The sequence below is a fragment of the Triplophysa dalaica genome, chromosome 17, assembly GCF_015846415.1.
Source record: "Triplophysa dalaica isolate WHDGS20190420 chromosome 17, ASM1584641v1, whole genome shotgun sequence".
Lineage (NCBI taxonomy): Eukaryota > Metazoa > Chordata > Actinopteri > Cypriniformes > Nemacheilidae > Triplophysa > Triplophysa dalaica.
This window is the reverse complement of record NC_079558.1, coordinates 19,067,248-19,082,323: the sequence shown is the minus strand read 5'-3', so window position 1 is coordinate 19,082,323 and position 15,076 is coordinate 19,067,248. Positions and strand designations below refer to the sequence as shown.

The 15,076-nt window shown below is 39.5% G+C and overlaps 1 protein-coding gene across 1 annotated transcript in view; it reads right to left on the bottom strand.

The window, feature by feature from the left end:
* Positions 1 to 15,076, bottom strand: part of arid5b (AT-rich interaction domain 5B) — an 84,821-nt gene that overhangs the window by 29,457 nt on the left and 40,288 nt on the right. Inside the window, exon 5 of the mRNA XM_056771943.1 lies at positions 656 to 777. Within this exon, the coding sequence (XP_056627921.1) occupies positions 656 to 777 (122 nt within the window). The remainder of the gene's footprint in view (positions 1 to 655; positions 778 to 15,076) is intronic.

The window sequence follows — 15,076 nt, the reverse complement described above, 5'->3', positions numbered from 1 at the left end:
CAGCGTTATGGACGTGACATTTTGTGTTATGGACCTCAGAGAATGAGAGTTGTTACGATTATATTGAACCATCTGTTTATATTCTACTGAACCCTTGATAGAGTCTAAACATCAAATATTGTCAGTCTATGAAAAAATTATATTTAAAAAGGGAAATAAACGTGTTATGGATGTGACAAAAAAAAGAAAGTGGTTTTTGGGAGACGATAAACTTTGTAGGATTTCTGTGAAATAAAATGAAGCAATAAGACCCAATGAATGGAGAAGAGATTCCTCTTTATAGAACATCAAATAGTTACTTTATATTCATTTTCATGTGTTCATTTATGAGGAATATGAAGCGTTTTGGATGTGACAATCCTGAAAATGGCTCTTACCTGACTATGATAAATATTGCACTAAAAATAAAACAAATGCTTTACAAATCTGATGAGAGATCTCACATGGGTATCTGAACCAAAACATTTTAGAATCTGTGCTGTTACCAGAGTAAAAACTTTTTGGGATGAAAGTGTCTGCTAAATGACTACATGTTAATGTCTGGATGGGTGATTCTTGGTGAAAAAACATGGGTGAAGTGGTCCAGAGCTCATGATGATGTCATGTGTGTGTAGTATATCAGTGAACTGTGATGTGTAATGAGTGAGTTCACTACCTTGACAGGCGACTTGTTCTCCAGTGAACTGCTGTGCTCTCTCGCTCCGCTCTGACCCTGTGAGTCTCGTCTCTGACAGATGGAGAGCCTCTTCTTTCTGGGCCGGCCCTTCAGGTTGGGTGCTGTAGACGAGAGGACATCACTTACAGACAAATGAATACATCCACAGCCCGTAAAGAACACTGACGTCCACTCTAACACAGAGACAGGACATGACAACACAGATGACCACATGACATCCCTGGAATTGATATCTTCACCTGCTTCAATCTGGAGATTTGTACTTTGGACGTATTTCTGAGGATATTCTGTCTCTCCCTCATTATCTATCCTAAAGCTACCGACAACCTGCAGATACATAATCATCCTCAGGGCACAGAGGGAGGGAGATGCTGTGCTTTCATTAGGAACTGGGTCTCAGTATTAACACTGCACACGACACACTAGTACATACTGCATATTATTTGATTATACAATAAGAACAATAACATCATTTCACACATCATTCATCCTTATAAACAGTTCAGTTGTATTCTTTATTTGTCACATGAGCCCATCCAGTGGAAGTGTGAAAAATCTCCTACAGTACATAAAAGTATGCAGTGTGCACCCTTGTAAAAAGCATATTTGGGCTAATGTAGTGTGGTATTTGGTTATTTCATGCAGTCAGTATACATTTGCCTACTATATAATGCAATAACAATAGTGTGTTAGTATTCTCGTCTGAACCGGTTTATTAGCTTTATTAAAATTTGCAATTATTTTATTTTTCATTTTATTTTCAATTCAATTCAAGTTTATTTATATGGCGCTTTTCGCAATGTGCATTGTTCCAAAGCAGCTTTACAGGGGCAAATTTCAGTGCATTGTGAAGACAACATTCTTAACTTCTGTTTTGTCGAGATTTTCCAAACATGATTTGGGCCTAAACATTTGATTTCAATGAATTTTTGTGAACAGTAATAACCCTGTTCTGAAAAAACTCTTAAAACCAGTTCAACTCTGGCAGACTCATGGAAGGGTCCAAAATCCCAACAGCAGGGGTGTCACGCTGGAAAACAACAGAAACAAGCAGGCGTGGAGACGAGAGGAGAGGACAGGTGCAGGTACTTCAGAGAACGTGTTCAATGAGGTCATCACATACGCTGAAGATGAAATCATCGTCAAGGTGACTGAGGACCGCTCTCACAATCATACACTTGATCTTCAGACAAAGCCAAATGATATCTGGTTTGAGAAAATATTGATGATCTAATCCGCTTTTTCTGACATGATTATGTGTTTTTCTCATTACAGCACTGTTTAATATTGAATCTGGAGCTGGCAGTAATGGGGTCATCAAATGAGTCAGTTTGCTCATAAATAAACATTTATGTAAGAAGCCTTTTGTCACCTTGGCAACAGGCAGGTTGTTTACTTGGCTGCTGTTCCTATGAAAAACACATTTGTACAGACATCCGTGGGCTCTGCTTACGTTCACTGATGAAATCAGACGCTTCTTTCTCAAATGTCACGTTTCTTTTGTTGCTGACATTAATTCACAAACACACACACACACGGACCATCTTTGAAAAATCCCACAGTGGATTTAATTCTGTCTCTGTAAGTGATTATTACTCAAGTTTGCCAGAGTACATCAACTCTTTTACGCATGATATCTGTGGGATCACAGACGCTCCATTTCTCAAATATACACCACATCAAACTAAAGATGTCAGATCAATTAATCAGAACACGTTTAACAATGCTGAATATGAATCTCTATGTTTTCAGACTCCGTTCTGTAACTGAATGTGTAACAGGAGAATATTGAGCGTGAGTTTGGTTGATGTGCGCTGCAGTCAGTAATATCACTGATATCAGGAGTTATGTCAGATTTCACTATAACTCTCGCTCTGGTTATGAAACCTCAATAAACATAACAGTAGAGCCAGCGCAAAAATTTTAGAATAAAAATAAAGATGCAATATAAAGTACATTGGTACTAGACTATGGTTACATGAGTAAAGACGGTAAAAACTGACGGCTGTTCTCCGTTTATTACAGCACTGTTGGATTATTGTACACAGAATGATTCATGAGTCACATCTTTTAGTAAATTCTTAATCCATGTGAACAAAGACACTGAATCCTGAAGAATGACACATCATATGTTGTCACAGTTATATTAAGCACCCCCCCACACACACACACACGCAAGCACACACACACACACAAAAACACACACACACACACATACACACACACATACAAAACATTTTTAAGACAAGAAAAGAAACTTCACTACCTGACAGCAGAATTCCACAGATTTTTAACTCAAACATAAATTCTGCAAATTCTGGCAGCTCACCTGTGACTTGCTCTTCTTCTCATTCATTTCATCACATTTGACATTAAAATTCATTTATTTTAATAAGTTATCATGTTTTATTGTGTAATTTAGCTGTATCTTTAAGGTATTACGGGTTAAATCTAAACAAATAAACTGCAGATGGATTGATTTTAATAGGAATGCACAATAAAAAACATGATTTGTACAAATGATTTAAAACGTTGTTATCTCATTTTGTATCTTCACATACATCATCATATCTTGTGAGCATCTAGCATTAGTTATTGTTTACCTGACATGAACATGATTTACTGTAAGTCTGCTGCAGTTGTATTAATCAAACTCACTTGAGTGATGATTCATATTTGTTGTTGAACAATGTCAGCAACACAAGTAGTATTTATTGATATAATTGCATAATATCAGGCATAAGCAAAACCCCCAAATGAAGAAGAAAACGAAACACACTTTTTCTCTGTATTGTAAACTGACGTCATGATGCTCAGAATCTCTGCTTCAGTGTAACACACATCACATAGAGATGAGCTCATCTGTGGTGAGTTTGTTTGCAGTAATCTGAAGGATTTAATCAGAAGCTGAAAGATGTAAAGCTGAGCAGAACTTCTCCACATTCTTTCCAGAGTCATTAGAGAGCTCTATGGGGTCTCTGAAAGATCAAAAATCTCTGCTTGTGCAGTCCTGTGGTCCTGCTCTTCACCCCAGTGAATACGTTTGAAGTGTATCTGTAGATTCTCAGAGCTTTGGCCTGAAACCTTTGTGGTGGATAGAAGACTTAGAAGATTCTGAATGAGTCTCAGCCTCGCCTCCGTCCACCCAAAACACACGCAAACATGCTACAGTACAGGAACAATTCTAGTATAGTACAGTGTGTTTCCTTTTCTATTTGGTGAGAAAATGCATGCCAGGACTTTGCTCTTCATATCATTTACACCTCATATTATGTTTTCCCCTGCAACTCATGGCTGTGATGATGTGAGCAAAAAACAAGAGCTGATGTAGACAAAGTTGCTAAACGCATTGAAAGATTTTGAAATCAAACTTTTGGTTTCAAATGATGCAGAACAAATGCAGCAAAATGCATGAAGATGGTACAGCCGTACACGCCCCTTAGCCAGTCCAGTACCGACCATCTTTCATAATCATCAGCTGCCGTTCATTCAAACATCTCAGCACTCTCTTCTACAGTGTGACAGACATGTTCAGATCAATAATCCAGAATAAAGATCCTCATCAGAGACTGAATTCAATTCTTTGTGTTTTCTGTATTGCCTTTCCACACAGAGAACTGTGTTGCTGCTTTTCACCTGGTCGCCGTAAAGTTGGTTTCAAAACTGATTAAGAAACAACCTTCATTTTCTGAAAACACAGAAAAAACACTGTGATGATCTGACCGGTGTGTGTGTGATTTAATCCAGCTCTAAACATGCAGCAGATGGCACTGCGAGGTGCAGAAGGAGCAATACGTACAGGATGAATAAATGATATCGCAGGAGTTAAATAATGCTGTGTGCGTCCAGATCGCATCTGAAACAGCCGTGCCTCTGAAGTGTCTGAATCAGCAGCAGTCGACTTCTGCCGCGCTCACATTCAACAGACTGAAGCAAACAATGAGTCAATGTCACAGCGCGGCCGCTCTCGGGGGGAATGCGGCGCGAGCGCATGGATGACGCGCACACAAGGTCACGTGTTAATTCAGGAGAGAGCAAGCGATGCAGTCACAGCAAATCACACGCGGGCGCATGCCGGACGACCACTGGACACACGTGTGTGTGATTTTTTTATCTGAAGTGTGTGAGAATGCTGCATCAGCTCCATTCTTCACCCTGCCTCACTCCTCCCATCTGGAAAAGTGCTTTAGGTGGCTGCTAGGGCATTATGATGCAGTTGCTAGGGTCATTTTTACTGGTTAGTTCCTATGTGGTTCCCGGGGGGGTTCTAGGGCAGTTAAAGGGCTTGTTAAAGTGTTCCGGTTGGTTGCTAGGGTGTATCTATGGTGTTTTACATGTTTTCCAGATGGTTGCTAGGGTGTCCTGGATGGTTGCAGCTCTTTCTCTCAAAAGCGATCACCTCCAGATCACTGTGATATTCTGCTGTGTCGATCCAGCATGACTCGGTTCTTCTTTCAGTGTTCATCTGATATTCTTGCCTTGTTTTATCATCTCAAGTAGAGGTCGACCGATATGCGTTTTTCAGGCCGATACCGATACCGATTATTTCCATGCAAATTAGACCGATAAGCGATATTTTGAACCGATATATATATGGTGTAAAATCGTAAATTTATATAGAAATTAAGAACACATGCTCTGAAACATTTGAAATATTTTTAATTCTGACTGAGAAATCTTAATCATAACACTTATATTAATACTAATAAAAGAAAGAAGGGAGCACCCAGCAGAATTCTGTGAACATTTTCTAAACCACAAGCAACACAGTTAAAAACCACAAGCAACAAATGAAAAAATGAATTGTATGTAACAAATTATATTTATTTATGGAAAAAAATATGTTCTGATGACTTTAACATTGCATACAATACTTTTCAATTAATCATTTAGCTAATCATTGGATTAACTAGCACAATTTGAATTTATATATTAAGTGTAAATAATTGAATTGCCTTCATAGCTTTATTGTGTATGTTGTTGAAAAGACCACAATATTTTCATGAAGCTATATAACATGAGCATGAGAGCGCTCTGACTGAAGACCGACGATTCAAGTTCTTTATGCTTTAAAATGTCTTGTATTTTTGAAATGGCGTAATTTCATAGTGAAGTGCAAAACGCCAGCTCGATCAATTACAAGAAACACGTGTGCTGCTCGCTTGCAGAGCAAATCATTGTTATACTGAGGATGTGAATTATGTCTACATGATAATAATGCGTAAATCCTGCGGAACCTGCAGGAAACCCGCAAAGCTGCTCCGAAATTCAGGCACTAATTAAATTGAAGTGTTTTGCATCTTCAGTGCAGTGGATTGAGATTTATTTCAACGTCTGATGTTGCTTTACCTCATAGAGCATGAACCCGAAGCAGCGCTTTCGGTGTAACAGTGAAAAAAGACTTTCTGTTCCACAGCCTCCCGTGTTGATTGGCCGGACTCGTGACTTAGTCCCAACAAATCAGAGGGGCAGTGGGCGGGCATTACTCTAGGCAAACCCCTAGAGTGACGTGTTCCGACTGCTCTCACTAAATCCTTGGCTGCGTCAGAGCCAAAAAGCGCATTTCAAAATTAAACGACTTTATCGGCAAATCGGCTTTGAAAATAATCGATATCGATTATCGGCTAAATCCTTAATATCGACGCCGATAATCGGCCAATTTGATAATCGGTCGACCACTAATCTCAAGGTCAAATATGAGCCATGACAGTTTAGAAAAGTAATAATACATCGGAGTCACATGATCTGTGATGTCATATCAACAATACATGCTTAAATCAGGTTACATGTTTCACTTGTTTTTGTTATACGTTCTAGTTTTAACCACAACCATTCAATCAACCAGCCTGCTTTATTTATAGTGTTTATTTTAAAGAAATGCAGAGAGATACATTACAGCCGCCAAATGATGTGTTGTGGGTAATCAAATAAAGAGATGTGTACTGTACAGTTATTCCTCATCACAGCTTTAAACCTGCAAACACAGCATGTGTTATTCTGACTGACTGTCATCTGATCTCAGATCTCTTAAAATAATCTCTCATTCATCACACATTCTGAGTGTTTTCATGCAGGTGAAACAGACACTGAAGAGCGTCATGAGCACGTGTTAGGACAGACTGAAGAATATTGACAAAGAATATTGCTGCTGGAGGTTTGAACTGAATTATTTACAGCCGTCATGTTACTGTAGAGGAGTCTCAATGACAGTCAGATGCCCTCTAGTGTTACTGCGAGGAATCACACACACACACTCACACACACACACACACACACACACTCACACACACACACACACACACACACACTCACACACACACAATCACTCACTCACACACACACTCACACACACTCTCACACACACACACACACACTCACACACACACACACACACACACACACACACACACACACACACACACACACAATCACTCACTCACTCACACACACACACACACACTCACACACACACACACACACACACACACACACTCACACACACACAATCACTCACTCACTCACACACACACACACACACACACTCACACACACACAATCACTCACTCACTCACACACACACACACACACACACACACTCACACACACACAATCACTCACTCACTCACACACACACACACACACACACACAATGTACTGTATTACAGAAGCGTTTTAACCTCATGTGGTCATGACCTCATAATAAATAATGTAGTTTACTAATGGGAGCACCCTGATATCCTGTACAGAGACGCTTCAATTAAATATGACGTGACTTTACAATTTATTTGTTTAATTAATAATGGCACTTATTGTCATAAAAATAATGGAAAACAAATTGTACTTGCTTAAAAACAGGCTTCACTTTCATCAAATTGTTTTTTTTGAGTAAAATAATTAAGTGACATATCAGATTAAAAAACCTTTTGTTAACTAGAATATTTATGACAAGTTGTATGATGGTTAGGAGGGTTTTGTTTCATTTCACCTCACAATCTCAGTAGTTCAGTTTGACAGTAAACCGTATGATGAAACCTTGTAAATAAATGAGGGTGAAGGAAGTGTCTGGGTGTCTATTTGAGGGGCGTGCAGATGGGGGTTTCATCAAATAAGCACCCGCTGCACTTACCGAGATCAACGTCACCTCAACCTGTTGACATTTGACCTGATCTGCGAAAAAACAAAATATGAAAAAGCGAGAAGCCAGCGTCCGTTCACCAAATGCCTCCCGACCGCCAGCCGGTCATCGGGAGCGCCGCCTTCTGAAAGCTCCTGGCACCGGACTCGGTCCTGGCGAGTGTGGAACGAGACACTACGGGTGGGATTTATAGACATCCAAATTAAAGTGGAGGCTGAACAACAGATGCACGGTCACCCGACCCGTTCCCTCTGCGTTTATTTAGTGTCTCTTCCATGTGCTGGATTACGTCCTCATTTAGACACACAGTCATGACTGCACCACCTCCACCGTCTCAAGAAGACCATCACGACCACTCCTCAGAAGTCTGCTTCACTTTCTAGCTTCACCTCAACATCTGTGCTGATGCTCATATGGTCTGAAATATTGCCTTAACACAATCCAGCAAGGTCTTGAAATCTCTATTAATGATACTATAAGAATATAGCATAGTACACAGAAGAATATGCAATATTGTACACAAGAAGAGAGGAGGAAAAAGCACTTCATCCTTTAGTAAATTCATCAAACTAAATTGCATGATCCATAGGGAGGGCAGAGAGTGCAGTGCACATTTGCATGAGAATTGCTGATGCAACCACATTAGCGGCGGCGCAGCGCGAGCACAGAGCGACTGACAGATGAATCCCGCGGGAGAAAATAAAAGGCCAGCATGTGCCACAGACACTCCTCTCTCTACTGTGTGTGTGTGAGAGAGAGAGAGCAGTGCACTTATATAAACTAGCTCTTCATCATCTCTTCTGTGTGTTCAGTCCGGGTGCTTGTGGTGGTCCTGAGGTGGTCGGGGGGATACAGCAGGTTACAGATGGCACCTCATATGTTGCCGTATCAGTTCCCTCACACTGCACACCAGACACATGATGGTCATGATACAACAGACCAGACATATTCAATGGGCCAAAATGAACCCTTCCATATCACACACTCAACACATTTCATCATTTCACAATCATCTGATTATTTAGTCAATACTTGATGAAACCATTGATGAGATCTCTTTAATATCTCAATTTTTTCTCCTGAGAGAACGAGTCAGAAATGTGTCCGTCATGAGAGTTTGAGAAGAGATTTCAACAATGTGTCAAACTGAGCTCAAAAGTCAATATTATTGAAGATTATTTACAGTTATAGTCTCACGAGAGATTGATACTAAAGTTGATACTAAAATGAAACAAAATATATTTTTATGTCTGTGTGTGTGTGCATGAATACTTCTTGATTTTCTGAAAAAGAAAGAAACACAGTGTGTGTGTGTGTGTTTGTTCATTGCTGCAGATATAATGTGGATTCCACGGTGGCTGTGATTTCCAGCGAGACGGTGAGCTATAGAAAGCATCTGCTTCAGAAACTTTGATTTGAACTGAATATAATTACACAGCACAGCGTGTGCTTTTTGTCCAAGTCAACACCAAAGGGGGTTATTTCACAAGCTCACGTTGCGTCTCCGGCATTAATGATTTTCATTAGTACACAACTAAAACTAACGTCTCCGCAATTCTGATACACACTTCATGTGACCTTTTTTTAATATAAACATCCACGCTCGTATAAAATGCCCAGATTAATCCTTTAACTTTTAACCTATAAGAACTTCAAGGGATGAACCTGAAGGAGCAGAGACCTCATCCAGGATAGACATGGTGTCATCTGAAAAAAATATTATTGGCCAATGACTAGTCATCATATATGAAGAGTTTGGTGAAATGAGATACTTGAACTACATTCATGTTTTTTATTATGTTATGTTTTTATTGTGTCAGTTAGCTGGATTTTTGAGTAATTACGTCTTAAATAAAAAAACAACCAACTGCTGTTTGATTGATATTAATTGGAATGCACAATAAAAAAACATGATTTTTGAAAAGTTTGAAAAACGGACTTAATTTACAACAAAGTTTTGTACTGCACAGTGATCAACTACAGTTGTTTTCATTGTGCTTTATAAATACATTTTGATTGATTGATATATTTTAACCATAATCCCAGTACGTCAACATCCCCGTGATGACCGAACGCTCCAATTCCACGGTTCCCCCCCCATGACAACCCCAAGGCATCCCCCTGTGACGACCCCACCCCCTAACCACAACATCCCTGTGACAACCGTAGATCCCGTACCGCTTCATCCCTGTGACAACCACTCACCCCATAAAAACATCATCCCTGTGACAACCGTGGTATTTTCTTAGCATGTGTATTTGCCAGAATCTTAACAGAACTGTGATGTCAGTGGTCTCTGTCAAAGGTGAGCTGTATAAAGTGATGGAATAAATTCATACACAGAACGTTACCGTCTCATTTAAAACTGAGCAATGTACCAGTCAGCAGTTAAAACAGTTTCTTCTTCTTCTTTATCTTTTTAAAATGATGAGATAAGTTATGGACATCTGTTCTCGTTCAAGGTCCAGCCTGTACTCTAAGGAAATGCTTTCATTTCATTTCTCTTTTAAGCATTTCTTCAATCATTCTGAGAGGTTTTTTTAAAGACGGTTGGTTTACTTATTAAGAGTTCTGATGTTTGGTTGATTAAAGTTAAGAACATTTTTTAAACTGTTCAAATTCTTTCACTCAGTAGAACTGTGGCATCTTAATAACCTGAGATGAACATCCGGTGTTTCTGACTGCTCCAGTACATGAGAGATAATGAAATACACCAAGAGAGAGAGTTCACTAGTGCTGTTTATAAATGCTGTACATCTGCATCAGATAAAAATTGTTTTTAATATTTGTAATATAAAAATATTTTCGAAAATTAAATAGGAAATTGAAGCTTCATTCTGTGACGCTGACTCACTTTAATCTCAAAGATAAACTCTTTATTTATATGACCGACTGGGAATGTCATCCTGGAATTTTATGCCATAAACTTTCGAACGCACAGCTACATTCCGTCATTAGAGCTCCAAGTATTTATATTTCAATGCAAGGACCTTTGTGAAAACAGGCCAGCTCTCTCCACAGTCTTGAGTCTTTATTTACGTCTTATCCACAGACACTTCACAAACTCTTTCAAAGTGTTAAAGTCCCAGTGAAATAAAAAATGACAATATCTATTTTTTTGTGAAATATTGCAGTGTTTATTGTAAATAGTTGATTAATGTGAGTCAATTCTCTTTTTAAAATCGTGTGCCCTCGTAATCTTTAGTAATCTGAAAATGAACTTCCGTCCTGTAGTGACTATCCGTATTAAATGAAGCGTGTTAGGCGGCTTGGGCGGAGCATCTGTTAACTCCTCCCCTTCATCTGTCAGTCTGCTGCCAGTTCCATTTCAAAATGCAACGGCTGTATTTATACATCCAATCAAATCGCATAGAAAGCTGAAGGCCACGCCCACAATTCCATTTCACTCAGAAATGTTTCAAAATCCTTAATTAAAACGATAGAAACTTGAGTTCACAGGGACTTTAAACCCATGACTGCCCTACTGAATCCACCAGCAGATCCAGCTCACGTCACAAGCATCTTCTCTAGAGGGAATACAATGACAAGAGAGCGGCCCAAGCCCCTCCCCCTTCCACTCAAATCTTTAGCCCCTCCCTCTCCGAGCCAGCGATCACAATGAGATCATTTACATATCACTGTCAGAATCTGAATCAGCAGCTTTCTTTGGTTTGGCAGGAGGAGCCGGCGGTGTTAACCTGCGTCGGGCCCTGCGGGAGCACAGCCGTTTGTCTTACAGGAATGGATCTGCTCCGATGGTGGAATTTACATAATCTTCTTTTCATTTCCATATATATATATAAATATATATAAATAATACATTTGAAATGTAAATTTGACTCGGAGAATAGACATAGGGTCAATGCATGACTTCCTCTTTCAGATCTGACTTTGTTTAAAGGGGAATTCATTACGTTCAGTAAAGAGGAATTATAAACAGTGACAGGCTGACTCCTGAGCTCTTAAAGGAACCGTTCACCCAAAATACAAACACAGATCACTCTTTCTCTGGAGATCTCTAAGCCAATCTCGTAAGACATTCCGGAAAGAAATGTGGGTGGTGATTTATACTGCCAAGATCCAAAAAGGACGAGATGCGTATCATAAAGAGTACATATGAATCATGTGCTATATTCTGACCTTTCTTACGCAAGTCATTGAGTGCTCTCTGAAAATAAATCCATCATTTACTCAACCTCATGGCCTCCTGATCATTCTTCAGTTCTTTCTAGTATTGAGTGGGGGATCAAGCTAAACGTTTGTTAAACGTTTCATATTTTAAGCTTCTTTAGAAGTTAAAATGTCATGTAGAAATGAGGACAGACTGGATTTTTAGAGCTTCACACAGTTAACGCCTTTAACAACACTAGGAAGATATATTGTTGAACTCGTATTGTGTTTTACTGAAAAAAAAAGTTGTAGAAAGCTAGAATGGCATGATGAGGGCAAATTAAAAGGACATTTTTTTAAATAATATTAATTTTCATGTGAACTTATTCCTCTAAGAATTCTAGTGATGAGTAAACACTGACAAACTTCTGAACTCCTGCTCCATGCTGAAATAAGGTGTACACATTGGCGTGGTGAAGCGATATATTTCAATTAATGTTAATAATAAACTAAAAAACAGTTCCAGGATGCAGCAATTAAACAAGACGAAGAACTGTTGCTCGCCCGCGACCAAACAAACTGCACACCGACCAGAAACCTTTTCAATATTAAAACACCAAATCAAATGTACAGTTGAAGTGTTGAAGACATCACAGAAGAGAAGAGATCATCAGTCACCTGCAGTCTAGTTCAGTCGCACATTAAGTCCTCTTGTGTTCTCTGAGGGTCATGAACTCGCGCAAAGACCACCATAACAATCCTGCATTGTACACCAGCAATACATTTCACTCCGCAAGCCTTCGCCGGCACCAGTGCTTCACAATACACAAACTGTCCTCTGAAACCCAGAGGAAATTCTCAATAGATGAAGCGTTTATAACAGCGGCAGGGCAGGAGAAATCGCAGTCCGATCTACTTCACACCAACATGAAACCAGAAATGTGTTACGACATTTCTGCAATGACCTTTGTAAAGAGTAAACAACAGGTCATGATAATAGTTTGTAAGGTTCTCTGAGCAGGACATGAAATGGAAGCAGGGCTGTTTGACGACACTGAAATGATCCTGAGGGGAAATCGAACGAGCATATGGACGCCCCCTCTGTCACACGCAGCACTTGTAAACACATTCATTTTATAACTTCATCTTCATCTTCATCTTGTTATTGTAAGCCGTTGAGCTCCTAGAGTGTTTTAACCGCGCTCTCTGTCATCTTTCCAAAATGACACCTGAAATAAAATCTGGTCAATGATTGGGAATGCTGTTCACGGGCACGAGTCACTTTATGGAATATACAAATAACACTTCTGCTTTTACAAAAATACATTTAAAAAAAACATTTTTAAAGGGATACTTCACTCAAAACAAACCATGCACTCACCGTCCAGTTGTTCAATCCGTATAAATGTTGAACATTGAGAAAGATATTTGGAAGAATGCGTATAACCAAATTGACTCAGCAGAAGATATTTTGAAGAATGTAGGACAGCAAACCGTTCTGGGGCACTTCTGACTACCAATGTCATTTTTCCTACTATGTGTGTCAATGGGGGGCAATAACAGTTTGGTTACAAGCATTCGCCCAAATAATTTTAGACAGGGTTGGAACAACTTGAGAGTGAGTAATTCATGGCAGAATGTTCCTTTTTCAACTCTTATAGTTGGAGGCACATGTCGTAATATCAGGTCACACGTTTTATTTTATTACACTGGTTTTAGCATTCTCCAATAGAAAAACTCATGCTGATGGATTTCTCTCAACATGTTCACCAATTATTTTTCTTTTAACAGTGCCTGTCTCAAAGCATTCTGGGAGTGGGTTTTCTGTTAAAAATGTGAAATGTACACTATGTTTTTTAAAATGAAGTGTGTTTATAAAAATGTAAATCCAGTGCATTAAATGTTGACTTTAAGACCCATCAGAAAGCACTGTCGCTTATGTAGTGAACTCATCAAATACACAAGACCCAATCAATGATCTGCCTTTAAAGAAAGACTATTGGAGGACTACCGACCTTCATTAATATTCATGAGTCACACTGATGAGGTTGATAATGTGATGTTTATAATGTTCTCTAGATAGGAGCACAGTAGCGAAGAGATTATATTTGACCACAGAACACACAGAGCTCATATCAACACCCTCCAATTTAGCCCACTGGCTGTTGTTGTTGTTGTTTTTTGCTCTGGTGCTGTAATTATTTCTCACAATGACCTTGTTGAAACAGCATGTTCTCTCCTCACGTTTACATGCTCACAATGATGTATGATTGAACCTGTGATTCTGTGCTTCAAATGGCCGGGGAGGTGCAATGCGCTAACTTATTGTTTAAGCGTATCGGAGGGCCATTAAAGAATCTCTTCACAACAGAGCTCCATTATTTCTGCACCAATAATACCACGCTATGCCAACCCATCCGGGGCCTGCTGTTCACTTCAGAGACGTGTCAAACGCTGACGGTATACGAGGTAATAAACAACAAGCGCTGTTGTTTTCGGGTTTATTTCTAAGGAAACTTGCGTTTTTTTATTTATTTCCCAAGTAGCCAAAAGCACTCAGCGTAATGACAGTTAATTACAGTGAAATACAACGCCGGGCAAATTTGTCCCCTGGGTCACTGATATGTCAGCGTGGCATGCATAGCGCGTTTGTGTCCTAAAGCCCCACGGGGGGGCTGACAGGCGTATCTTCACAAGGATGTTTAAAAGCAGCTGAACCCCTCATGGATGGGCTATTGTTCACCCTCATGACTTCAGAATCACCACTCGTGCACAAGCGGCTTTATTCATATTACATTCATATCACGAGTCATCGCAGAAAGATAGGAGGTGAATTTACAGTATTATTAAGTGCTGTACTGTCACAGTTATTTAAACCCTATATACTGACATTACTGTGACTATATTAAGGCTAATGTATAGTTCCCTCTTTGCGCGTATGCGAGGGATAACACACAGTGCGTGTGATGCAAATTTCGTCATCTGAAAAGTATGCGAGTACTGTACGCGCACCGCCAGAATTTAGTTACCTCGCGTACAAAGCGATTCCATTTTTTGCCGTTATTTAGTTTGAACCACCAGGTGGCGACAGTATCCTGGGAGCATCGATTCAAGGTAGTAGAAGAAAACCTGACCCCTGTATGCCATGAGAGGCA